The sequence below is a fragment of the Macrobrachium nipponense genome, chromosome 46, assembly GCF_015104395.2.
Source record: "Macrobrachium nipponense isolate FS-2020 chromosome 46, ASM1510439v2, whole genome shotgun sequence".
NCBI classification, from domain to species: domain Eukaryota; kingdom Metazoa; phylum Arthropoda; class Malacostraca; order Decapoda; family Palaemonidae; genus Macrobrachium; species Macrobrachium nipponense.
In genome coordinates, this window is record NC_061106.1 from 11,579,173 (window position 1) to 11,606,859 (window position 27,687).

Sequence of the window (27,687 nt, forward strand, 5' to 3'; positions counted from 1 at the left end):
TTCCAAAGAATGTTGCTTTCAACCTCCCACCGCAGACTCCACACTGCAACGGTACTGATCATGATTCAGAGCCAGTGATTTTTCAACCCCCCGTGGAGAAGCAAACCCACATCTGAGTAAGATGCCACGACACAAACCATTATACATACTACAAGCAAACCAGCAAGAAATAAGGCAATCTAAACTGTATGAATTGTTTTGCTGCTCTTGCAATTCATGCAATTAGGTGTAAAAAAAGTCTTGCACTATGCCAAAAGAAAAAGCATGTCTTTACAAACCTCATAGCTCTCTGCAGTACTTCAATTACAAACTTTGCTTTGGGATGGGTTGGATCCAACTGCGAGGCCTCAAGCCAGTCATCCCAAGACCACTTAAACTGGAAGTTACTTAAATGGTAACCAAACCAGTTCACAAACCTAAGATACAAAATAAGTAATTAGTAAGTTTTGCTGCTTTTATTTTTTGAAGAACAAAAGGAATTTTAAAAGAAAGTAACAAAATTATGAATAAGAGCATTTTGAAATATAATGGATATTTAAAAAAAAGCCGCTATACTAATTGAATTGTACATTTTCATGACATTATGCATAACTTAGTTCAGATATAATTTTCTAGTTATAAATGTTCCTAAGAAAATTAAGTGAATAATAAAGTACAATTTTAACTAAATGAAAAGACCTGGGAAAGCTAAATAGGAGTTGAAAAGAGAATCAACAAATATGTGAAAACTATCTGGCATATGTCAAACCTATTGACAAGATAGGGGTGCATTAGACAAAATACTTTTAAAATACAGACTAGCATTTTGGGAGCTGGTAGAGACTTAAGAGCTTTGACAAGGTCACCTTTACCAAACCCTACCTTCACAGTAAATTCTCTTCTCCATAAAGTCAAAGGGGGTGAATATGAGAGTAAAAATAAAAATAAGTAAAATCAACGACAAGGATGGACCAAGAAAAAAAGCAAAAGGTTGCATTAATTGACATATTTCTTTTGCTATTCCTTTGTGTTACCTGCTTTTGCTGTAATAGACCAAACAGATAACACATTTAATATGATAAATGTTAAAAAAAGTCCAGTCATTTTTGAAACCAGCTTTTATACAAACCAATTAATCCAAATCATCATCATTACAAAGTAAAAAAGACCCAGACACCCAAACTTAAAGGGTAGCAAAAGGAAAGATTCCACTGTGTATGCCCAGCCTACAGTCCACTCTGTCTGCAACATCTTTCACCATTCGCTCCCAAACCAAATCTGGGAGAGCAAGGTAAAGGGAAGGCACTGAATATGGTTAACCCTCCTGTGCACAGGCTGAAAATATAAGTCTAAGGTACACGACTTTTCCCCCGGGCCAAAAAGAACATGTGCATGGAAAAGTTTGGTGGTAAAATTCGGTATGTCCGAACTATAACTGATATACGCTTTTGGTTAGTGTTATTATGTCGGCAAATGATTGAAATATTTCCTAAAGCAATCAGAACATCTTTACGAGGCTTAGAAATAATAAAGACAATGTGATGAACGTGAAATTTATAAGAAAAATCATAGAGATTTTTTTGAAATAATCATGAAATATATAATAATTAGGTTTGGGGAGTTTGTTTTGTACCTAAATTGTGTAGAAATGTTTGATCTTTCACGTGGAAGCAATAATTTTGCTATATATATGTGTGTTTGCTAATGAGCTGTGATTGATTACAAAATGCTAATTTTTTATGGAGTGCAATTTTCAGATTTTCCAGCCTACTTATATTGATGTTTTGTATCATAGCTAAGTAAGCTAGCGGCGTCGGGTTTGCATTTTCTTCGAGATTCATCATCTGTCAACCCAATGGCATCAACTACGTTTTCTAAGATTTAAGCACTTTTTTTTTCGTGAAATTTTTCCAAAAATAACTACATATGACGCGCCCGGCGCGTCTTCTGTGCACTTACAGAAAAAAACTTATTGACATGCTACGCGTCGTCAGATCACGAGAGGGTTAATGGGTCAGCATAAAATTTTTTTAAAAACCAAGATTGATTTACAAAGCTGGTAAATCACATTCAACTTTTATCATAATTTAGGAGTTGGATAGCACTTGATGCAAATGCAATGTCCAATTCCCACTGATTGGACTACAGAGCCATACTGAACTTGGAATTCCTGGTAACTGCCTTTATTAATGGATACAACTAAACATATCTCTGACAGAATACACGCCAAACTTGATGTATAAAGGCAGTACTTGAAGAAAATTACATTTCCTCTAGGGTTAATCACCAGAAAAGAGGAGCAGCCTTTAACCCTCAGGGCATTGCTCATGAAATGGGCAAATGCCTTATCAGAAACTTCTCACTAAATGTAACCAGGAAACTGTGGATGCCAACATGAAAGACAAATCTCATGAGATTTCAATTCCAGTGACATGTGAGAATGGATGAACAACACCGAGAGGGCTGGAAAGGCACTGATCACTAGAGGCAAGACCAGAGAGGCTCCCTGAGCCACAAACTCCAGGCTATGTTCCCCAAATGCCAATAGTTGGGATGAGACTTGGTCAGAAGGGGTATGAAGCCCACTGCACTGTTTAGGACTGAGGACAAACAAGAACAAGAACACAGCCCTAAGGGAGATGGCCTCTAGCAATAGCACAATCATGATGCAACTTGAAGGATTATGGAAGTCATTGGAACTGCAACTACCAATGGGCATAGAAGCATAAAAATAAAAACACACACAAAGTTATGTAGCCGATAGGGACCCAATCCTCCAAGGAAAGCCTAACAAAGGGTGGGCCTTACCAAGTAAGAGAAGAATTAGATTCAACTGTCATTCACTGGAGAATACTTGGCATTAAGGGAACTGAAGACAGGGCAGATAAACACCATATATGTTAGCCTATTCAAGAATCCCAGCAAGATGATGGAAAGGCCATGGGAGGGGCCCTGCCATCAACACAATGGCTGCTGCCATAATGAAGGAGAGCTACTATACTCTCTTCTGATAAAAGTGGAGGTTCCTACTAGAATCCAGATGGATGGGAATTTGAAAATACCCATCCTTCAGATGACTTAAAAACATAAAACTGCCCTCTCTCAAAAATGTCAACATGGAACATGGGGTTTCCATCGATAATGGAGTCTGACAAAGGAACTCATTCAAACGACAGTAATCAATAGATAGTCGTTAGTCTTCAGTTACCTTCCCCATCTGGAGATGATGGCTGAAATCTGGATAGCAGTGGTTGACAGTTTCCTAGCATATCCAATGCCTTGAGAGATTTGAATGACCTTGAAAGTAAAAGGGAAATAGGATTGGTGTGTGAGGCTTAAAGCTAGGGGCTGTTAGACGGAGATAAAATTATGATCCAATGTACCAGTTAAATACTGTGATGCTGATATTGATTAAGGGCACATTACGATTTGGGATGAAACATGGAGGGGAAGGTGGCAGTCCTTGAAGGTAAATCTGTAACCAACCTCAAGGACACATTACTTACAGCTACACAACATATTTTTAACAATACACAATGGGATGATAGGGTTCAATATAGTACTAGCAGCAGTGGGAGAAAAGGCTTGCTGATTTCAGCAACCTTCCCCCTTCTACCCCTTGACTCCCTTTCTGAGCCAGGGTCTGGCTGGAGGATTGCCTGATCTTAGAATATGTCCAACCTTTCCCAAACCCAATGTCAGTGACACAGCTGGCTCTGAAGGCTTGGCTAGAGCCCTTCCCTTTGTGGGTACCACAAAGGCCTTGAAGGAAATTTCATGGTGGATAAGTGTCCTGAGCATCAGTTCTACATTTCTGCACCACTGCCTCAACCTCACCCTTACAGAATAGTATGGGGGAATCCAGAACCATTCTGTTATGAGGCATGAGCCTGATCTTAGTATCAGTCTTGAAAAGAGACAACACCAGTGCATATTTTCAAGAGTTGGTTAGCCCAGATTTTCAGACAGGTAGGAAAGGTTGGTCAGCATCCTTACTCCCGATGACAAACTTTCAGAATTTATATTTCTCCTCAAAAGAAATCCATAGAAAAAGAAAAGTCCACCTTCAAGTTAAGCACAAGTTCAACCACAACATAGCCTGCAAAGAAGGCATGGTAAATGAAGCCACGGCTTTTGTTTCAGAAGAGGAAAAAAAAAGAGATCCTCTCCACACAAAACTATTCCAAACCAAGGTTGTCTGTCAGTCCATAGACAGATGGGTCCCACCTGTAGAGGGCAGATCGTAGAATTCTCAAGGACGTCAGCAGGACAACTGTATGATAAAGAGATGCACGTGGGGACCAGGCAAGCAAAAGGACAGTGAACTGAGCAAAGACATCGGGTGCTAGGAGTAGCCCTGGTCATCTTTATAATAAACTTAAAAGACTCAGCAACTCAGTCTCCATGGGTTCCATGGGCAAGAGATTGTCAGGTCTGAAAGAGAGGGAGAGACTGTAACTTTACCTAGCTCCTGCACAGGGAATGTGATGAGTGTCCATAAGGAGTCCTAAACACAGTCACAATCAAAAGACACTAATGGAGACAATTATTATTATTATTCTGAAGATGAACCCTTTTCATATGGAACAAGTCCACAGGGGCCATTGACTTGAAATTCAAGCTCCCAAAGAATATGGCATTCATTTGAAAGAAGCCACTACAGGTAAAAATGAATACAGAAAGATGATATCAATTATTAGAATAGAAAAAAATAAACAAATAAAAATATTTGATAAAAACTTGTAAATTATTAAAGTTCAAGGAGAATTATTTTAGTAATGCATCGTATTTTCTTGAAGTTTTGAGGTTCTAATTTCACACCATCCTCAGTGAGACTGTTCCACTGTCCAACTGTGAGAATCACTATTATAAAGGATTAGTTTATTCAAACCTCTGAGCCTAACAATGGCTCTTCTCAGGCTGGTTCCAACTGTGAGAAATAAAGGAAATCTGCACCTGACAAGACTGACAAGAAAGGCACACAATTCTTACTGTCCTTGTATCCAGAAATGAAAGCCAAACCAGTCAAGATAAGCAAGAGTTTACTCTGCCTGTCCTGAGTGGAGCAGCACTGACTAGTGCACAGACACAGGTCAATTCTAGGCAGTGCACACCTAAACAGTCTCCTGGCTACAAGCAGTCCAGATTGGCCTGCACAAAGGAGTACAGCCAATTCCAGATTGGCCTGCACAAAGGAGTACAGCCAATTCCAGATTGGCCTGCACAAAGGAGTACAGCCAATTATCACAAAAATAAGAAAACTCAAGATTGCTCCTCCTCTTCTGAGAAGGATGTGCAGGTGACCTGGGTCATGGATTGGGGGACCGGGCATGAGCAAACCCACACAACAGAGACCAGTCACCAGCAGACTTGAGCACCTATCTATCTGCACTATCAACAATCTCCTACCCCATCCATGCAAACAAAAGTGTGACAGCCATGAGAAAAATTCATAGATTTTATGCAGAAAGCATAAGCTGCCTTCAGTTCCTACTCCCTACACTTTCACTGAGCCATAGATGAGGGAGAAGATAAAGGGGAAGAGGAGGAGAAGGAGAGAGATATCATGGAAGAGGAGGAAGATGTAATGTGGCGTTTCCTCAACCTCCTGATCATGGGTCCCCTTGCCTTCTCCTACACTCACAAAGAACAAGGTCAAGGCAGACATCCCCAAAGGGACAAGAGCATGAGCTGCCAGAGTAGCTACAGCAGGATCAACAGGAACAGCGGAAACAGCAGGGCCATTATAACTGTGGCACACTCAGGCTCGAAGGGGGAAGCCTGGGCTAAAGCAATGGGATCTGCCAATACCGATCTGAAACATGAGTGCTGGAAATGGCAAACATATCAGCAGCAACACTCCCCCTCCTGCCATGTTACTTGAAATATTTGACAGCTGTTGGACCCCAGCCATCTCAGCTTGGCTAACTGGAGTTTAAAGACAAGATGCATGGTAGAATGGATTTTCTTTCCTTCTTACATAATTTTTTATTTATAAACTAAAATCTTGCTAATTCACTTTAGTATTTTCTTTAATAATTGATGTTATTGCTGTTTACATTAATATTGATATTTGAAAATTAGTAAATCATTTATTTATCATACAAAAAAACATACACATCTGTTTTCTCAGTAAGAGAGAGAGAGAGAGAGAGAGAGAGAGAGAGAGAGAGAGAGAGAGAGAGAGAGAGAGAGAGAGAGAGAGAGAGAGATTATTATAGTATTTTTGTAAAATACTTTCACATATGATTTTTGTGATTACAGTTATTATTATTATCATTATTATTATTATTATTATTATTATTATTGTACTTAGGAAGCAGACCCTCTATAAAGTATACTTTATTAAAAGTAATGGCTACTTCAGTAGCGTTAAACTTGTAGAGATCTTATCTATTTTGCGAATAGCAGCTTTTTCCATGCTACTTAAACAGGCTAGTAGAGTGCCTATAGAGGTCATGATCAAATACATTATCAAAATAGGTGTATATATTTGAATTTTACAGATAAACTATGATACCATAGTCATCAAAGTTATTAACAATTTTCTCTCTCTCTCTTTCTTAAAGCGAGCTTTCGTCTGGAGCTGTCAGGCATCCTCGGGCTGGGAAGCTGAGGGTCAACTGTTCTTGGTGTGGTGTCCGTCCTCCTTATATTTGGGGTTGACAGCACGGGGTCTGCCCCATGCTGATCTCCTATTGCCTGGTGGCGATCTTCCTTTTCATTGGTGGCTTGAGCAAGGTCTCAAGCCACTTTCTCCGAGCCGATGGTTGTGATGCTGCAGATCCTGCAGCTGTCTAGACCTCCTGAGTGGTGCAATAACGTTGATGGGCACGCTGTGGGACGTCACGGCTAATTTGATTTCCATTGGCTGCAGGAGTACCTCGTTCGGCCTACGAGTATGAAAAGACCTGCCACCAACAATGACACCACCGATCACGACAACTCCACGGAAGACAACGTCCCCGAACGAGGTACTCCTGCAGCCGATGGAAATCACAACGCCCATGAACTTTACCGTGCCGCTCAGGAGGTCTAGACGGCTGGCTCGGAGAAAGTGGCTTGAGACCTGGCTCAAGTCACCAATGAAAACGAAGACCGCCGCCAGCCAATAGGAGATCAGCATAGGGCAGACCCCCTGCTGTTAACCCCAAATATAGGGAAGACGGACACCACACCAAGATCAGACCACCCTCAGCTTCCCAGCCCGAGGATGTCTGGCAGCTCCAGAGGAAAGCTCGCTTTAAGAAAGAGAGAGAGAGAGAGAGAGAGAGAGAGAGAGAGAATCGTTAATGACTTTGATGACTATGGTATCATAGTTTACCTGTACAATTCAAATATATACACACCTATTTTCACACTGTATTTGATCATGACCTCTATAGGCACTCTACTAGCCTGTTTAAGTAGCACAGAAAAAGCCGCTATTTGCAAAATAGAGAAGAATCTCTACAAGTGTAACGATGCTGAAGTAGCCATTACTTTTAATAAAGTATTATTATTATTTAAAAATATTAATAAACATATGATACATAAGTGTACCATAGAAATCTCTCATCTCAGTAGAGAGAGAGAGAGAGAGAGAAAAACACTCCCTCCCCTCCTGTCACATTACTTGATATATATATATATATATATATGACAACTGTTGGACCTCAGCTCGGACCTGGAGTTTGAAAGAAAGATGCGTGAAGACTGGGATTTCCTTTATTCTTACATAATTTGTTAAATTTATAAACTAAAATCTTACTAATTCACTGCAGTATTTTCTTTAATGAATTGATTGCTCTTTACATTATTATTAATATTTGAAAGTTAGTAAAACATTTACTTATCATACAAAAAACATACGTCTCTGTAAGAGAGAGAGAATTATTATGTTATTATGTGATATCATTTAATCTTATTAAACTTACTAATACAGTATTGATCAATATTAATATTTTAAAATCAGTAAATAATTTTTTTATCATAAAAATGTACTTAGGCATGAAAATTACATCAAAATACACTAATTAGTGATTTTTTATCGTCGGAAAACCCTGCGAATAGGTGAATTCCACGCAAATAATGGTTAGATATGGTCCAGAGAGAAATCCGCGAATCCGTGAGTTTGCGAATACGGGGAGCCCACTGTATATACGTATATACAGTAGTACATCTTTAATGCAGAACTTATGTTTGTTTATTCTACGATTTATTGACAATCAAGTATATTTGAGATGCACCACAGCCAATCATATATGCACTACATACTTTGTAATTCACATATATGAATCATGTAAATTTTACAAACATGTTAAAATGCACAGACTGCAAAACATGCTTTACATTTCTTATTGTTGCACATCATATTTATTACTTATCAAAATTGTAAAGAAGAGACAGATGGATGAAAGACATTACAGATATTAAAGGTCTTAGGAGATATACTGTACAGAAGTCCAGATATAATGAAAAAGAAATAAAATTTAGACTATGATATGAAAGCATAAGAAAATGGATTAGAAAGTAAGAAGAGAAAATATCAATACACCACGAAAAGATATTAAGATTATGGCATACAGTTAAATGAAATCAACATTAAAAGCAAAAATGCTAGAAGAAAGCATATCCTTGACAGCAGAGATTGAATTATAACAAAAAACAGAAGTCTACATGATAATAATGGACATGTAATAATTAAGTGAAAAGAGCAGTAAAATACCAAGTTAGCAACATAAGATTACAAACAAAACAATAAGAGACTTCAGAAAGTAAAAGTATATCAATAGGGCAAGACAAATATGTCCACTATACCTTACCTATCAAAACAGCAGACATTCATGGTGTCTATACGATCAAACAGCAATTCAACAGCTTGAGCCAAGACCTGTAAGACATGATTTCATAATACAAATATGGACAAGACTAGGTTAAACTTGGACCTCACATCCAAATATAACCTTAAAAATTTTTCCAATATCTAATGTTCAGAACTGGATAATGTACATGGTAACAAGTGTATACATACATTATCACCAATGATGTGTTCAATCAGATCTTGCTACTTTCAATCAAATTATACATTCATCTGTTAAAAATACCACTCTGAGAGATCTGAGAAATATTTACTTAAACATTTTCAAACGTAACATTTAGGCATGTAAGTGGCATAAAAACATTAGGTTATCTACCACCTTAAGACTTAAATAATCCCCCCAAATTTTCTTATTAGTCTACTTACCTGAGGCATCGTTGCAGGTTGCAGCTTGCACAACTCTATCAAGAGAGAACCATAGCAGATCTCAATGTAGCGTGGGCCTGGCAGATGGAACAGCTCAGCCAACACAACCTCTACAATCATATACTCCAGAGGGATCTTATGCTTCAATGGGAAATCAAGAAGAAAGGCAGCACTGCAAAAGAGAATAAATTATTCAAGAGGATTTGCCTTAAATGTATGAATTATTCAAGACTTCCCTTAGCATATGTAAATTACTCAAAAGATTGGAATAAATTTTTAAAAACCATAACCCTGTTATCTACGGAATTGGCTATAGATTTTTAAATATTGAACTATATTAAATACTGATAAAAGCAAGTACTTAGCAAAGCTGTATAATATTTTGGAACTATATCACTCTCTGATATTTTGGTAGTCTAGTCGCTGTTCATCCTCAAAGGAGGTAAACTCTTATGGTTCCCCCAGGCCTCCATAAGACAGACCAATCTATCTCAAAGAATTCTTTTATACAGTAGTTGGTCTCAGTCAGAAAAGTGCTAGTTGGCACAGTGATAGAATATGAAGGACTCAGGACAAGAGGGCTCTATCTCCTATCCTACAATAACTATCTCGGTGTTCCTTCATCCTCCTCACACAGATGTGACAAAAGTGTGTACATCAGCTATCTTCTTTATTACAATTTGGTCTGTCACAAAGTTCACAAGTCCCCAACGTTTGCTCTGGAAATAGTGTTCAACACTGCATATGTTGATCACAACACACTCAAACTAATTACTATTATGGTTTGAAGAGCAAGTGAAGTTTTAGGTCTTTAAAATTTTAATAGGCAGGCTTATATCTGTTAAAACTGGGAGCTAGTAGGTGTTCTGGAAGGTGATAAGTTAGGAATAGAAAGATAGGCTACAATGTAACTGCAATGCCTTTTTTTCCTGCCTAAGAAAGTTATAATTAGAATTCATGCAATAATGTTAAGACAATTTTGATACTGAAACTTATTAGTTCATGACTTTTTCAACACTGATGTACAATTTGAGGCTGATGTACAATTTGAGATTACCAAAGAGTAAATTGGATTAGTCTAACTTCATATTTACGAAACACAGCTTTGATATCAATTCCCAATCATGCTTGATTTACAAGCCTTGGTGTTTACTAAAGGCCGGTATTTCCTTTGTAGTATTTTATAATCAAAAGGATTTTGCGATACAGAAATTTCCCCACTTATCCCTTAACATTAGGGGTCTTTCCAAGTACTGCAGAAATACATTCATGTAGATCTACCTCCAATGGGTATTACTCCACAGGAGGTGATGTCCCAGGTGTTGAAACAAATCTGTCATGATGCTCTTCTCTTCCGACGAGAATATGAGAATGACTTTTTCACGAAAGTGAGGTTTGGCAAACAAATTAAAATGTTGGAGATATTGGATTTGTTTAAAAATTTGGTATGATAATTCCAATTTATTATTATAACCATATACCAACAAACATAGCCTATGGCTTTTCCTGATGCTTGGGAATACACCATGTAATCTACAGTTATAAAATGTATAGAAATACATTGTATAGGTATCCATCTAGTTTTGTCTTAACCTTTAATGGACAGACACAGTGGACCCACCTTATTCACGTTATAGAGATTCACAGACTTATTTATTCACAAATTTCTCCATGGACCATATTATTTGTGGGAAATTCGCATATTTGCGGTATTTTTCTATGGAAAAATGTCCATAAATTACTGTATGTTCATATCAATTTCATGATTAAATGCACTTTTTTTTTATTAAAACTATTAAAAAACCAGGTACATGCAGTCCCCAGTTACTGGTGGACTCAGTTAATACTGATCTGGTTTTATGGGGCTTGTCTGGCGCCATAAAATCAGCGATTTCAGGTGCCATAACGGGCCAAGTTTAGTGGGGCTTTCTCGAGTCTGAACTAACAAAATAAGCAGTTCTTACCATAGATATAGGGGTTCTAAATATTTGTGGGTGGGGGGTGGGGGAGTCTGGAAGACATTCCCCCCCAAAATATGGGGGCGGGTACACTGTACTCATGAGTAGTAATAACAGGTTTTGGGTGTTGGACTGATTCACTCATGGTGAGTAACAATATTACGTGCCATTGATTTGGGAGAATCTGGTGGGAAAGAGGTGCCATTATACTTCTATAGCCCATAAATTCACTAATGGTAACTTTTAGACTCTCATATGTCTTTTTATAAACTTGTTTATAAACATACCAGGGGGTTGCTGTTGATTTTAGTTCTTATTTTTTACGTTAGTATGTCAGTTATAACTGTAATTTTGCAAAGAAGAGTGCAAATAAATATTAGAAAAAACACGTAAGTATAAATCCCCCAAAAAGTTGCTGCATCTTCATTCTTGGTAAATTTACGTAGCTATTTTACAACAAATATGCTCTACAACAAATATGATATTGTTATGATACAATAAAGTTTGTCATACTTACCTGGCAGATATATATATAGCTGTATTTTCTGAAGTCCGACAGAATTTTAAAAACTTCCGACACACGCAGTGGTCGGCCAGGTGGTAGTACCCATTCCCGCCGCTGGGAGGCGGGTATCAGGAACCATTCCCATTTTCTATTCATAATTTTTATTTCCACTGTCCCCTGAGGGGAGGGGAGGTGGGTGGGTACTTAATTATATATCTGCCAGGTAAGTATGAACAAACTTTATTGTATCATAACAATCTCATTTTGTTCATGAAACTTATCTGTCATATATATATATAGCTGAATCCCACGTTGAGGTGGGAAGGACAGAATAGAAGGATTTTGGGAAACAAATGCATGCAGATGATTTACATCTTGGTTCCACCTGTTAGCATAGCTGGCTTCGTGGTTACTGCCACGTAAGTCTGCTTGTGCTACTAGAGTTGCCAGCGAGGTAGAGACCATATAGCTGGTGCACTCCAGATGATCTGTCAACAGGGGCGAGACCACGACGTGACTAGACCATATTGACCATACCATGAGGGCTAAGAAGTAAATAAATATATATATATATAAAATATAATATCACCACCTGACCAACCTAGCCAAAGTTAAGGTGTGTTAACTAAGGCTTAAGAGTTAAGAAGTCGCTGTTGTCGGCGACTCAACAACTAAATTAAGAGCTCTTCCTAACCATTTTCTACAGGATAGGATGAGTGGTACTTCTTGCCCCCAAGATTGTGTCTGCAGACCACGTATGGCCCTAGCGAGCAGCAGATCTCATAGCCATCTTACATCTCGCAGGGAGTGTGAAGTGAACACAAAGTTGCTTCGCTAAAACATGGTACTCAGGATGTTGCTGAGTGCCATGCTCTGTTGAAATGCTTCCGAGGGCCGCGCCCTCACCTCGTGAGCATTCAGATAAAAGATTCAAATCTTTGTGCAAACACAATGAAGGAGCATTTTTGAAAGAACTCCTTAACACTAAAGCCAGGCTGTTCTTCGATTATGGGCAAGTCTGGTCTTTTTCGGAACACTGCAGATTGTCCCGATTGACTTCGACTTTCTTGAGTTTTATGTAGATAAAACTTGAGAGACCCGACAGGCACAGGACTCTCTCTGGCTCCTGCCCACTAACTTGTGCCATCCTTGCTTCCAAGCTCCTGGCCCAAGGACAAACGGGTTACCATTCTTAGGCCACAACGGAAGGGTTAGAGAGCACACCGCTTGTGTTCTCTAAAGCCAAAACTTGTGACGATGGCTTAAAATCTCACTAACCCTCTTTGTGCGTATCTAGGTGGTGGTTAGAAGAAGGCCTTCCTGATCACATGCAAGAAGTTAACAGGTAGGAGAGGTTCGAATGCTTTGACACAAGAAACCTTCAGACTACGTCTAAGTTCCATATGAAAGCTTCGATCTGGACATGCACAGTCAGTCCGTCTGTACTAAAGTCAGGTGACCGACCAGTTGACCAGTCAGACGAATCAAGGACAGCAAGGCTGTACCCTGAAGACCATAAGGCACTATTCTTCGCTGAAGGATGAGTGTCTGGACTGCCTGGGCGATTCAATCTAAGCAAACCTTGGGGGTGTATCAACGCAACCCAACGTCGTCAGCGAATCAACTCCTGACTCGAGCTTCTGGTGCCAGGAGAAAGGAGCGAGGAGCAAAAAGGCGATTCAGTCCCGAAGGAAGAATGCCTGACAGTCCAACCTGGTCTCATGTTACAACGATCATCGGGGGTGTATAAAGCAACCGACTTCGTCAACAAGAACTCAGGGCTACTATATGTCGCCTGATCTCGCACGAGTGTCTGACTCCGAGAAAACAGGTGAGACAAAAAGTAGATGGTGAGCGAGGTTCGAGATTCCACAGAACTCAAAGATCGTGAAGGGCTTTGTTGTTTGACAGACGCAAATCTCTGAGCCCAAGGCCGTCAACAAAACATATTTGCGTATTCTTTAATAGTTGTGACTGCCAGCTTATCCCATTCTTCAGACGGAAATGGAAGACGGTAATCTTATTCCTGTCAACATCTCGATAGCCTGAACGTAGTCAAGACTCAGAGCGGAGAGGTTATAGGTACCTTTCGAGTTAGAGTAGACCGACTCTCTCGGAAAAGGTCCTTGGAAAGTGAACTAGGAAGTATGACCTCTGTGAATCCAGGATCCCTGAAGGCCAACATGGGGCGATCAGCGTCATTGTCGCTCCCTGTGACGTCATAAATCCTCTTATTACATTTCCTAAGTGATTGAAAAAAGGGGAAAGAGACTAAATATCCATCCCCGTTCAATATCATAGGATGGCGTTTAATGGTACCGATCCCGGATCGAGAATAAGGGAGCAGAGAAGAAGAAGCCTCTTCGTCCTCAACATATCGAAGAGAAGAATGAAAGGGCGTCCCTAAAGTCTCCACAATCTCAACTTACTTCTAAAGAAAGATTCCACTCGGAAGTCAATAGTTGCTGCGTCGATCGAGAGATTCGTACGGACTTTCGCAATCCGGTAACGAACCTCTAGAGGATCGTTACATTCTACGCCTGTTGTTATAATAGGCTTTCTCGTAAACTCGAAACAGGGACCGAGAGAAAAGATACTTCTTAAGATATGAGAGAGCTGTGGAATATCAGAGTTGATCTGGACCACTGGTTCCAAAACTCGTTACGAGGACTGGAGGGACTACCGAATCGCTTTTACTTCTTTCAGATTAAGATCCAGGACATCTGAAACCCCTATCCAGATGTCCGGCACCTTCTTTCTATCACCCTCAGGTGATAAACGCACTGAGAGATGTTCAGAATCCATTCCTAGATCTTGAATAATATTTCAGTTTCCCGGTAGGAAAAAACTGTGGTCTGAATTGCAGTCATTCGGGGATTCGGAAACAAACTTCTTCAGGAAGGAAATGGTCCCCAGCAAGCTCATCCATTCCCTCCCCGAGTATGCTTACTTCCCTAATAGGCTGCGCTTTGCCTAAGCAGGAGAGCATATAAAAGTGCAATGTTGCGGTAGACTCGTAGTTCTATACCGTGCGGTAACGAGCACCGAAAGGATTAAGAGATAACTCTGTTGAACATAGTAAGGCAAAACGAATGCAACGTTTCATTCATTCACAAAGTAAGGAAATAACCCTCAATTTAGGCTAGTCCGTGATTGTAGGGCAGAGTTACAGTTAGTCAGTCAATCCCGCAGGAGAGACGTAACCGCCAGCACAGAGATACGGTTAGTCAGTCAATCCCGCAGGAGAGAGGGACGTAACCTACGGCGCATGACAGCGCCCGCATCCGTTACTGGCTCGGTTGGACTGGAAGACAGACACAGCGTGACAGCAGCAGCCAGCAGCTTACGAACGTCGTCTCTTAACTTTATGTCTGGGTTGCCAGCTACCCTATTCTACGAAGAAATAGGTCCGTTATTTTTTGAGCCGAAAGACTCTCAAGCTGGTATATTTAAGCGAAACAGAAAACGCTAAATATATAGATGCGTTTGTGTCGTCAGAACACTACCATACAACGGTTAAAAGATAAATCGGAAACTCCTGGAAGGCTGCAGGGAGTAACGATTAAATGTCCTTAAAATAGACAATAGACCTCTCGTTTGCCATCCGAAGAGGTAACTACAGCAAGCGTATATGACTTGAACCAACCAGAAGTAAAATAACGCAAGGCAAAATATGAAATTATATCACAATAAAGTTTGTTCATACTTACCTGGCAGACATATATATAGCTGAATTCGGAAATACAGCTACATACATATCTGACAGGCAAGTTTCATGAACAAAACTTAAGAGAATCGAAGCAGTCAGCTCAAGCTTCTTATGTTACTGGACATAAGCGTTCATTGACGTAGTCTACAAGTCTATTTCTTGTACGAGTCTGCGAATGACGAATGAGAGCTCTTCCGAATCTTGTCAATAAGAGCTTATTCGCTTACGCAATATCAAGTTAATGAGATGTTTGTCAATGAGAACTAACCCATTTACGGGACAAAGAGATATTTTGTCAATGAGGGGATACCCACTTACTTGACAAAACGAAAGTATAGGGAGTCAAGCATTTAATTTTTTCGATTCCCGTCTCAAACGAGGAAGGGGCAAGAATCCTGTTAAGAGACTGGGCTTACGGCAGGTAGAACGACGATGTTCAATTCGGCAGCGTAGTCCCGACTAGAAACTAACAAAATCTATCATCTGAAAAACCCTTTCAGATGGGCTAAAAAGCTTGCAAAATTATCCTGGGAAGAGGAAGAAACTCTCCACCAGCTTCCTCTCCCGTATCACAACTAATGCCTGCTAAAGCTTAAAATTTATTGGCAGTATGGCAAAGGAAGTCCTGTCTTGCGCTTTCCTGAAGAGCGTCCTTTTGATGAGTGCCTTTGCAAGAATCCCACTGAACGTTGCCGAGAGTCCTGACGTGCAGGACATCGAGCCTTACATAACCCGTAACTGCCTTATCACAAAGTCTTGACTGCGGTAGTGGCAACTTAAACTTATTGGCCGAATGGCAAAGGTTGCGGTAGAGCAAACGAGATCTTCCCTTGAGCTTTCCTTAACTCCATCCACCTATGCGAAAAGCAATATTAATTGACAGAGACCTCTTGAATTCACGAAACCCGATGTCTTGCTGGGTTTCGAAGAAGAAGTTGTCTGTTCACTTTAAACTTCCTCCGAAGCACTGCCTACTTCACATTCTTTGCAGTGAGGTAGAAGGTATCACCGGAGGTAGAGGTAAACATTCTTTAGGCCCATATCTGAAACAAGAGCTTGAAGAGTTCAACAGAAACGTTCAGCCAGGCGACACACCTGGCGTGCGCTGGTGCACGCTCGGCGTCCACTGGCGCGCGCTCGGCGTCCACTGGAACGCGCTCGGCGTCCACTGGAGCGCGCTCGGCGTCCACTGGAGCGCGCTCGGCGTCCACATGGCGCGCACTTGGCGTGCACCCGCGCGCGCCTGGAGTCCATCCGAGCGTCCCGGGCGTCCGCTCTCAAAAGCTTCCTGCTACTATGACTTCTTTTACGTATTTCTCGGTGGAAAGGCGACGTTCGCCTTCTTACTTCTCACTGAAACGCATAACGAGAGAGAGAGAGAGACGTGAAGCGTCCTCTTCTATAAAGCTTCTATTTAGAGGGCCGCGAGTCCTTCCGAAAGCTCCAACCCCTGCATGGGGAGGACGCTTCGGAGGACGAGAAGCAATCTTTCAGGATTCGTGCACGCGCACGCACTTTGGCAGTCTGGGGATTTTCATCAGAAACTGCCGAAGGCATGCCAGATCGGTGGGGGTTCCTTGTAACCCTCCTTAGGCTTTCGACATGTCCCTCCCGGGTCCTGGGAGTCAAGCAGAGGTCCCGGCCTAGAGGCGAAACGAGGCCGATCTGACGCACCCTCCACTACACAAGGGGTATCACTGCACTTCACTTTTACTCTCTAAAGCAAGCACTTTCGATTCTAAGATACGAATCGAAAGAGTATCAGAGAAAGGGTAATTCCTCTACAGACACTGCTTAGGGCCCGAAGGCAACACTGCAGGTTAGGAGTAACATTACAGAAGTAGCACTTCACAGCAATGAAGGAGAGCGAGCACCTCTCGTAGACATATCATAGCCCGTAGGCCATACTACAGGGTTAGGCAAAATAAAGTCTACAGGAAGTTAGCAGGTTCACTACCTGACTTTTGTTACTGATTAATTGCGTACATACGAATCATACGTCTTCCTTACGGAATTAGACATGTTTACTGATTAATTGCGGTACATACGAATCATACGTCTTCCTTACGGAATAGACAAAGTCTCACACTCCTTACATGACAAATCTCAACAAAGAAGCAAGAACCCATACCCCTCGTACATACCAAGTGCGGATCTACCGAAGCTTTCGGTAGCCACACCCTATCTTTGCAGACAACCCCGTCTGAAACTAGCCTAACTAGATTCAGATATTTTATGCAAAAATGAATCAAATTCAAATCAATTTAAGATGGCGTATGCTAGCCACAAATCCCACAAATCCAAGTAAATAAATCAAAAGACAATTAGGATACTTAGCGGCAATGAAGTTTCCAAAATCCTAAGACGGAGGTACTGAAAACAGGTGTTTTTCAAGCACCAGCGACAGAAAAATTATGAATAGAAAATGGGAATGGTTCCTGATACCCGCCTCCCAGCGGCGGGAATGGGTACTAACCACCTGGCCGACCGCCACTGCGTGTGTCGGAAGTTTTTAAAATTCTGTCGGACTTCAGAAAATACAGCTATATATATATCTGACAGGTAAGTTTCATGAACAAAATGTTCAGTATTTGTTAGTGATTTTATTTATTATCTGTTTTGATAATGTGTGAGCTGTACGTTAATTACAATTTTACAAAGTAAAATAAAATTATTTTCTACAAAAAACATAACTTGGTAAAATTTATGATTGTCTTGTAAAAGAGGCCCCACAAGGGTTTTATATAGTCATTTTCAACTTCTCGTAGAAGTTAGGGGAAATTTTTAGAATTTTTTGTTTACACCATGTGCATTTACATTTATTCCTCTTTCCATTGATGTGTTTTTTTTTAACATGCTAACCTCAAAGTTACACTGACCTGGAGTGCTTCATATTCATTTTTTAACCCACCTACTGAGGGTTAATTCAACTTAGTATATTGCAATTGTTTTATGTATATGACCCACTGATCATGACAACTTATATCATACATTGGACACTTACTAAAGTGGACCCCTGTATTCAAGGGGGATGCGTACCAGACACCCCCATCCCCCAAGAATAGTTAAAAAAGGGTAGCTTGACTAGTTGTTAAACCTTCTGTAAAACAAAGAGATTTAATTTGTACTTAATTATTTATTTAATTAGTATTAAACATTTTATAGACATTTTACAGTGTTTACATTGACATTTTGCCGTGTTTACATTAATATTAATATTTTAAAATGAGTAAATCATTGTTATAAGCATTTAAGAGGTGTATATGTATATTTAAGGGTAACAGTTATAAAAGGGGTAATCTAAGATGGCTTAGGGTGTTTTGGAATGATGGTTTGGGTGTATTTTGTTTGATATGATATTAAATTGTTTTAGTATGATAGTTTTAGGTATATTTTTTTTCAAACTATCAAATTAAGCATTGAACATTTAAAATAGGCAGTTATAAGTATTTTAGCTAAAGGGGTAAATGGTATTTGGCAGTTATAAGCATTTTGAGAGGGGATTTTGTATTTCCGTGGGGTAGTGCTGTACACATTTTATATCTTGCATATGGTGGTAAGGAAGTTGTGTTATAAAAATACATTAATGGACAAAATACCATAGTAGGCTGTGAGTAAACACAGGTAGGTTACCTGTCTACTGAACTGTGTCATTTACTAGAGAGAGAAAAAGGAGGAGTCGCATTTTTTCAAAGTGCATTTATGCAATATATGTGGTTAAAAAATAGGGGGGGAAAAAGGCAGTAGATAATTTTCTTTTGCATAAGTTTTCAAATAAAGTGTGATGTTACTGTTTATAAGCATACCGAGGTTTTACAATTATGTGGTATTGACAAAGTCAGGTGAGGTAAGGTACAGAATTGCCCTTGAACACCCCTAGATTTTTTACTCGCCATTATTCTGATTTTGCCATTATCTGATGGACACTTGGCTCTATTAATCTGGAAAACTGAAGGATTACTACTTAAACTATTAAATTCTATAATTCCTTTCACAAAAGACCAATATATACAAAGGCTCTAAAAATGCTGTACTATATTGAGGCCGTAACATCGTACATTATAAACTTGAAATTTATCATGCTTCATCAGAATAAAAAAACAGACTAAATCTAAAAATAAAAATACCTAAAATAATATAAATTCTTAGTTGGTCAAAACATTGTTTTTTCCAGTAGTTGGAAAACCAAAGACTTACTACAAAGTAATTGCAAAATCTACTCTAGAAAATGAAAAACTGACTATGACTTACCACTGCTTCCTTTCCAGGTGATATTCTTTGATGATGTTGTGTAAGTGTTCTTCAATTAGATAGCGTTCAATAGAATGAGCTCCTGGTAAAACAGGGCCCTCTGGACAATCAGTATAATCAAAAAGCCTGGAAAAAGAAGTTATCAGTCATTAATTCATAACTGACAGAAGCCCAGAAACACTTGTCAATCATGCAAAATAAATATTAAAATTATTGAGCCTTTCATTTGTATTTTACCATAAAATAAATAAACCTACTATGAGATTCATAGCTGGTGTCCCAGTGTTTTCCTGGAATAAAATTTTATCAACGTACCTGACAAAAATGGCACTTTGTCACAGGGTATCTTACATCCCTACCTAATTATTTACTGTATTGTGAAAGTTGCATAATTCTGTTAATTATAAGAGTAACACCGACTTCTTGTAGACATTGCCAGCAAACTCAGAGGAATGTCTTTCGAAGATATAATACGTAACGTATGACGTCATTAACTTACCTCCTCCTCGATGGATAATTGGCTATTCGTGAAAAAGTCTCAACCTCTGGCAACAATGAAATACAACCAAAACTCCTTGTTTACACTTTGTAGTACAGTGGGGCCCCGTATTCGCGTTCTCCTGATTCGCGGACTCACGGATTCGCGGATTTCTCCCAGGACCATATCTAACCATTATTCGGGGGAAATTGGCCTATTCATATCTTTTTATGAAAAATATCAACAAATTTCTGGTTTTTGTCAGTTTCATAATAAATTGCACTTTTTGTGATAAAACTATTAAAAAACACAGTAAAAATATGTTTAGTGGGGTTTTCTTGAGTTTTACCTACCAAAATAGGCCATTTTCAGTGTTTTTATAGGGGTTCTAACTATTCGTGGATTCTAAACATTCGCGGGTGGGTCTGGTATGCATTCCCCATGAATACGGGGGGGACCACTATAGTGGTAGTGGTAGTAGTAGTAGTAGAAGTATTTAGTATTTATGCTATGAGGTCAAGTGCTATGATCCTTGAAGAAAATGTTTCCATATGTAATGCGAGAAATTACTTACTATCACTATTTCTCCATTAAAAAAATGATATTGTTATGATACAATAAAGTTTCATACATACTTACCTGGCAGATATATACTTAGCTATGGACTCCGTCGTCCCCGACAGAAATTCAAATTTCGCGCCACTCGCTACAGGTAGGTCAGCTGATCTACCGCCCTGCCCTGGGTGGCAGGACTAGGAACCATTCCCGTTTTCTATCAGATTTTCTCTCTTCCACCTGTCTCCTGCGGGGAGGCTGGGTGGGCCATTAATCGTATATATCTGCCAGGTAAGCATGTATGAAACTTTATTGTATCATAACAATATCATTTTCATACATTCAACTTCCCTGTCAGATAATATACTTAGCTGATTGGCACCCTTTGGTGGAGGGTAAGAGACAGCTAACTACTGAAATAGACAGGTAAACAACATATGTTGTAGGTATTTATAGACCTTGGTTCCTACCTGATAGGCGGAAGACTTCATGGCTGCTGCCCAGGAGTCTGCATCACCTCAAGAGCCTTAGCGAGATATTTGATCTATGGCCAAGAGTTTTTGTGGGTCTGCCGATGAGGTCTTATCCACTTACTCGGCAGAGCCTAACTGGTATTTGTAAATGGGTGCTGATCCACTTATATGACAAGACACCTTATAAAGGAGCACACAACCGATCCCGATCACCTGATCCTAACCACCATGTTAGTACTAAAGATTGTTAAGAGTTATCCCCCAACTCTTCACAAACAACCAGAACTCGAATAACACAGTAAACACGCACACAGTAATTTCAAAAAAAAATTTTACACACTTCTAAGAAGATATCACAAGAGTTCCTTACTGAGCAATAGTGAACGGCCGCCTGTGCGACATCTAGCACTCTTGCCAGCAGGAAGTCAAGAACATATCTAACTAGAAGGTACGCATGAATAATTAAGGATCGGTGCTCGCTCCCATACCCAGGATCGTATCCGCTGACACAAACGGACCTAGAGAAAAACATTTCTCATAAGTCACACGAACGTCTTTCAAATAGTGAGATGCAAAGACCGAATTGCACCTCCAATAAGTCGCTTCCAAGATATTCTTTAGCGACATATTCCTTTGAAAAGAGAGACACGTCGCGATTGCTCTAACTTCATGAGCTCTTACTCTCAAAAGTTTAAAGGAGTCATCAGGACAGATCTTATGTGCCTCTGTTATGACGCTTCTAACAAAGAAGGCTAAAGCATTCTTAGACATAGGTCTTGCTGGATCTTTCACGGAGCACCATAGACCTTGTTTAGAACCTCCCAACTGCTTCTTCTTATCCAGGTAGAACTTTAGTGCTCTCACCGGGCAAAGAGACCTTTCTGTCTCTCTACCTACCAGGTTGGACAAGCCTTTTACTTCGAAGCTCCTGGGCCAGGGTTTCGAAGGATTTTCGTTCTTCGCTAGAAACAGCGCCTTAAACGAACAGATGGCTGAGTCTCCTTTAAAACCCACCCTAGCATCTAGGGCGTGCAGTTCACTAACTCTTTTGGCTGTTGCGAGAGACAAAAGAAACAAACACTTTCTTGTGACATCTCGAAAAGAGGCAAGATGGGGAGGTTCGAACCATTTCGAAGTCAAAAATTTTAGACCTACGTCTAGATTCCAACTAGGAGGACTTGGTTCCTTAGACTTTGAAGTCTCAAAGGACCTAATTAGATCGTGCAGATCCTTATTGTCTGCAAGATCTAAGCCTCTATTCCTGAATACGGCCGAAAGCATACTCCTGTATCCCTTTATGGTCGATACAGAAAGGTGTGATTCGTCCCTCAGGAACAGAAGGAAATCAGCAATTTCGGTCACAGAGGTACTGGAGGAGGAGGAGAGCTTCTTCGACCTACACCATCTTCTAAACACCTGCCACTTTGATTGATATACTCGCATTGTAGAAGATCTGCGGGCTCTAGCGATTGCGCTTGCAGCCTTGCGAGAAAAGCCCCTCACTCTGACAAGTCTTTCGATAGTCGAAAGGCAGTCAGAGCGAGAGCGGGGAGGTTTTGATGATACCTCTCGAAGTGGGGTTGTTTGAGCAAATCCGTCCTTCTTGGAAGGGATCTGGGGAAGTCCACCGTCCACTCCACTACCTCTGTGAACCAATCGTGCGCTGGCCAAAAAGGGGCTATCAGTGTCATTTTCGTCCCCTTCGAGGCCACAAACTTTCTGAGCACTTGCCCCAGAATCTTGAATGGGGGAAATGCGTAAACCTCTAGGTTCGACCAGTCTAGTAGGAAGGCGTCTACTGCTAATGCTCTGGGATCGTCTACCACCGAGCAAAAGACTTCTATTCTCTTGGAGAGGAACGTGGCGAACAGGTCTACATGAGGTTTCCCCCAAAGAGACCAGAGACTCTGACACTTCTGAGTGGAGGGTCCATTCTGTGTGAAGGACCTGGTTCCTCCTGCTCAGCCTGTCCGCTCTCATGTTCCTCTCTCCCTGAACAAATCTTGTCAAGAGGGAGATGTTCCTTTGAAATGCCCATACGAGAAGGTCTCTTGCCAGCTCGTAGAGGAAGAACGAGTGCGTCCCTCCTTGATTCCGAATATAAGCCAGAGCGGTGGTGTTGTCCGAGTTTACCTGGACTACTCAGTTTCTGACTATAGGCTCGAAGCTCTTTAGAGCCAGGTGAACAGCTAAGAGCTCTTTGCAGTTGATGTGCCAGGACACCTGATCTGCTGTCCAGGTGCCTGACACTTCTCTCGGCCCCAAGGTTGCTCCCCAAACCGTCTCCGACGCGTCGGAAAACAACACTAGGCTTGGGTTCCGAATTTCCAGGGATATCCCTGTTTTCCTGTAATGGGGGTAACCACCATTCCAAGTGATGTTTTATCTCTAACGGAATGGGAAACAAGTCCGAGAGTAGTCCTGTCTTCCAGTTCCACATTCTTTTTAGAAAGAACTGAAGAGGACGAAGATGAAGTCTTCCTAAAGGAAAGAACTGTTCCAGCGAGGAAAGGGTCCCTAGAAGGCTCAACCATTCCCTCGCCGAACTGCGTTCCTTCCCTAAGAATAGAGAGACTTTCTCGTAACCTCTATGAGTCTCTCTTGAGACGGAAATACTCGAAATCCCCGAGAATCCATCTGAATCCCCAGATAGACCATGTTCTGGCTGGGGATCAGTTGCGATTTCTCGAGGTTTACGAGCAATCCCAGAGACTTTATCAGGTCTAGGGTCAAAGTAAGGTCCTCCAAACACTGTCTTTCTGATCTGGCTCTGATGAGCCAGTCGTCTAGGTAGAGAGAGATATTGATACCCTTTAGGTGAAGCCATCTCGCCACATTCTTCATCAAGCTCGTGAAAACTTGAGGAGCTGTGGACAGGCCGAAACACAAGGCTCTGAACTGATAGATCCTTCCCTCCATCATGAAACGAAGGTACTTCTTCGACGAAGGATGAATCGGGACGTGGAAATAGGCATCCTGGAAATCTAGAGATACCATCCAATCTCCTTGGCGAAGAGCCGCAAGGACTGAAGCAGATGTCTCCATACTGAACTTCTCTTTCATTACAAATTTGTTCAGTGCGCTTACGTCTAGAACTGGTCTCCAGCCCCCCGAAGCCTTTGCGACTAGAAAAAGGCGAGTGTAAAACCCCTGGGAGTTGTGATCCAGTATTAGTTCTATAGCTCTTTGGGTCCCACATCTGTTCTACCATTTGCCGAAGAGTATCCCTCAGAACAGGGTCCTTTTATCTGGCGGACAGTTCCCGCGGAGTTGAAGTCAGGGGAGGACTGTCCTCGAAGGGGATGTAATAGCCCTTCTTGATCACTGAAAGCGACCAGGTGTCGGCTTCTATATGTGCCCAGGCTTCCGCAAATCCCTGTAGCCTGGCACCTACTGGTGTTTGGAGGCTTCTCATATCACTTACCCCTTTTAAAGGGTCGGAAGGAGGCTCTTCCTCTCTTCTCTGAAGCTTTTCTTTTTGAGGGAGCTCTAGAAGAAGGGACTCCTCGAAAGGGCTGTTGAGTCGTACGAGCCACTTTCTTTTCTCCCACGACTACAGGTCTACTCTTCCTAGAAGATTGAAGAAGATCCTGGGTCGCCTTCTCAGTTAGTGAATGCAAAATGTCCTTCACTAACTGAGAAGGGAACAAGTAGTCTGACAAAGGAGCGAAAAGTAAGGCTGCTCTCTGTGAGTGAGACATGGCTTTTGTCAGAAATGAACTGAACACTGCTCTCTTCTTTAACAGTCCCGCTCCAAAGAGAGAGGAGACTTCTCCCGATCCATCCTGAACTGCTTTGTCAATGCAAGCTAAGATGCAAAGCAAAACTTCTGGGTTTAGGCCCTCTGCGTCATGGGTCTTTTTGGCCATCACCCCAAGGGACCAATCCAGGAAATTGAACACTTCCAAGACATGGAAGAGTCCCTAGAGGAAATGATCCAATTCTGAAAGGCCCCATGTCGCACGAGCCGAGTTCAGGCCATGCCTTCTCGATGAATCAACCAGGCTCGAGAAGTCCGCTTCTGCCGAAGCAGGAAGAGAGAGTCCCATATTCTCTCCTGTCTCATACCATATGCCCCTTCTGCCTGTAAGTCTAGCGGGAGGCATACAGAACACAGTCCTCACCAGCTCCTTCTTTGTCTTCATCAAAGAATCGAAAGACTGGAGAGCTCTCTTCATAGAGATGGCTGGTCTCACCTTGAGGAAAGACGAAGACTTCAGCGTTTTTGCACTCGAAAAGAGCGAGCGAGGAGGAGTAGCAGCTGGGGTTAAAGAATCTCCGTATTCTTGCAAAAGGAGAGCTGTCAAAACTTTATAATTTGACAGCCCTTCTCTATTGGGAGCCTCATCTTCTGAACCTTCCTCTTGTTCGAAAGGGTCAGAAGGAGAACAAACCTTGCTATCCGAAGGCTCTTCCCTAAAGTCTTTCTCTGAAGGCGAAATACTCCTAACAGGAGAGGGACTAAGAGATTTCCTAAGTCCCCACCCAGAAGAACTTTGTCTAGGTTCTACGCGCCTAGCTGGCTCCTCGCGCCTCTGGAAATCCGGAGCTTCATCCGATTCATCTCTATAAGCAGGAGGGTCACTCTCAGGTGAAGTCTGGCGCCTGTTTGGCGCCTGGCGTGCGCTTCTACATAAACTTCCTCTCTCCTGAACCGAGCTTCGCTCCCCCCAGAGACGGCCGCCTGTGCGACATCTCCCCTGAAGGGTTCGCTACGCCTGGCAGGAGATCGGCGTCTAGTACTTTTAACAGGAAGCCTGACGTCCTTTCTGCGAGGAGGATCTTTTGAAAGAACTCCTACCAAAGAGGCTAACTGCTCCTGAACGTTAAACAGGATCTTCTTCGTAGCCTCTCCTTTGTCTTCTTCAACAGGAGGAGAGGGAGATCTAGAAGGAGTTTGACAATCTCTGTCGGAACAGGGAGAAGCAAACTCGTTCCTAGCCCTCTTGATCACCGAGGGAGCTTCTTCTTCAGAGAAGCGCTCGGGGCTAGAGTCGAAAGAAGGCTCTTTCCAGTTCCTCTTCAAAGGTCTGGAAAGCTCCGAATCCTTCCACCCTCGTTTAGGTGAGGGGGATCCTGACGAAGAGAAGCATTCGCGGAGGACGCTTTTTCTAAGGCGGTCCTTAGCAGTCTGTGGCGCTACAGAGCCTGCTGAAGGGACGCCTGACCGGTGGGGATTCTCCACAACCTCCGTAAGGCTTTCGACTTTCCTTCTCCTCTGGGCCAGGGAGCTTGGAAGAGGTCTAGGCCTGGGAGCGTCGCAGAGCCGGTCAGACGCCCCCTCCACAACACTGGGGGCACTCACTTCACTTAACACATCAAAATCACTGCTCTTACCTTCCAAAGCCGCCATTTTGGTTTGCATCTTTTGAAGGGTAGCCTTCAGATCTGCGATCTCTGAAGCAGAATCTGAAGGAATAGCAACCTGTGAATGCCCTGATAAGGAGGGAGAATCATTATTATGATGGGAAGAAGTAACAGAACTAGATAAAGGCTTTGCACTACTTACACCCTTAGAAGCAGCCCTTCTTACTCTATCCCTCTCTAACTTCTTCAAGTAAGAAGTTAGAGTCTTCCATTCCTCAGCACTCAACCTTTTCACACTCATTACAGGTATTAGCCAAAGAACAATCAACTCCTCTACAACATTGGCATACAGTGTGAGGATCAACCGAAGCCTTCGGTATCCTCACCTTGCAGCCTACATTCACACACACTCTCACACCAACACTCGAGTCAGACATTCTTAAGAAAAAACCAAAAGCAAGTCCAAATCCAGTCCACGGTAGCGAATGCCAAAACAACGATCCAGGTACGTCACCAAAATAATCAGCCGAAAGAAGATCAATTGCCTTGAAACAACGAATTCCAGTCAGGAGGTAGTAACAACAATGTTGACACCACCGGCGACAGAAAATCTGATAGAAAACGGGAATGGTTCCTAGTCCTGCCACCCAGGGCAGGGCGGTAGATCACCTGACCTACCTGTAGCGAGTGGCGCGAAATTTGAATTTCTGTCGGGGACGACGGAGTCTATAGCTAAGTATATATCTGACAGGGAAGTTGAATGTATGAAATTACATAATTAAAAACCAATTAACAAATTGAAGAAAACTTTGGCATTCGTCATAACTCTCTTGATAATTTTCCTAATATGACAGTGGCGATCATTGTAATAAATAGACAATTGCATAGGATTTAATTTTATTCTGTAAGTTATATTTGACTAAGAAATCAACAACTTATGGTGTTGATAACCGAAACTTGATCCGTTATGGCGCCCTAAATCGCTGACATTATGGGGCTAAACAAGCGACATAAAACTACGCCGCCGTTAACCGAGTTTGCCAGTACAGGCAGTCCCCCGGTTATCGGCGAGGATTCTATTCTGACAGCTTAACAATAGGTGAAAATTGCTGATAACCAAAAATTGGAGATTTCTGACACTTATAGAAGCTGACAACTGGTTGATGGTTCCTCTGTTAGTATGTATCTGAACCAATACTGATTATCAGCGCATTTCACCACTGAAAGGCAATTTTCAGCGAGCCCC

At 41.5% G+C, this 27,687-nt stretch overlaps 1 protein-coding gene across 1 annotated transcript in view; it reads right to left on the minus strand.

The window, feature by feature from the left end:
* Window positions 1-27,687, minus strand: part of LOC135214751 (nuclear cap-binding protein subunit 1-like) — a 365,385-nt gene that overhangs the window by 155,669 nt on the left and 182,029 nt on the right. Inside the window, 4 exon segments of the mRNA XM_064249099.1 lie at window positions 279-416; window positions 8,784-8,851; window positions 9,206-9,377; window positions 19,629-19,754. Coding sequence (XP_064105169.1) covers window positions 279-416; window positions 8,784-8,851; window positions 9,206-9,377; window positions 19,629-19,754 — 504 coding nt within the window.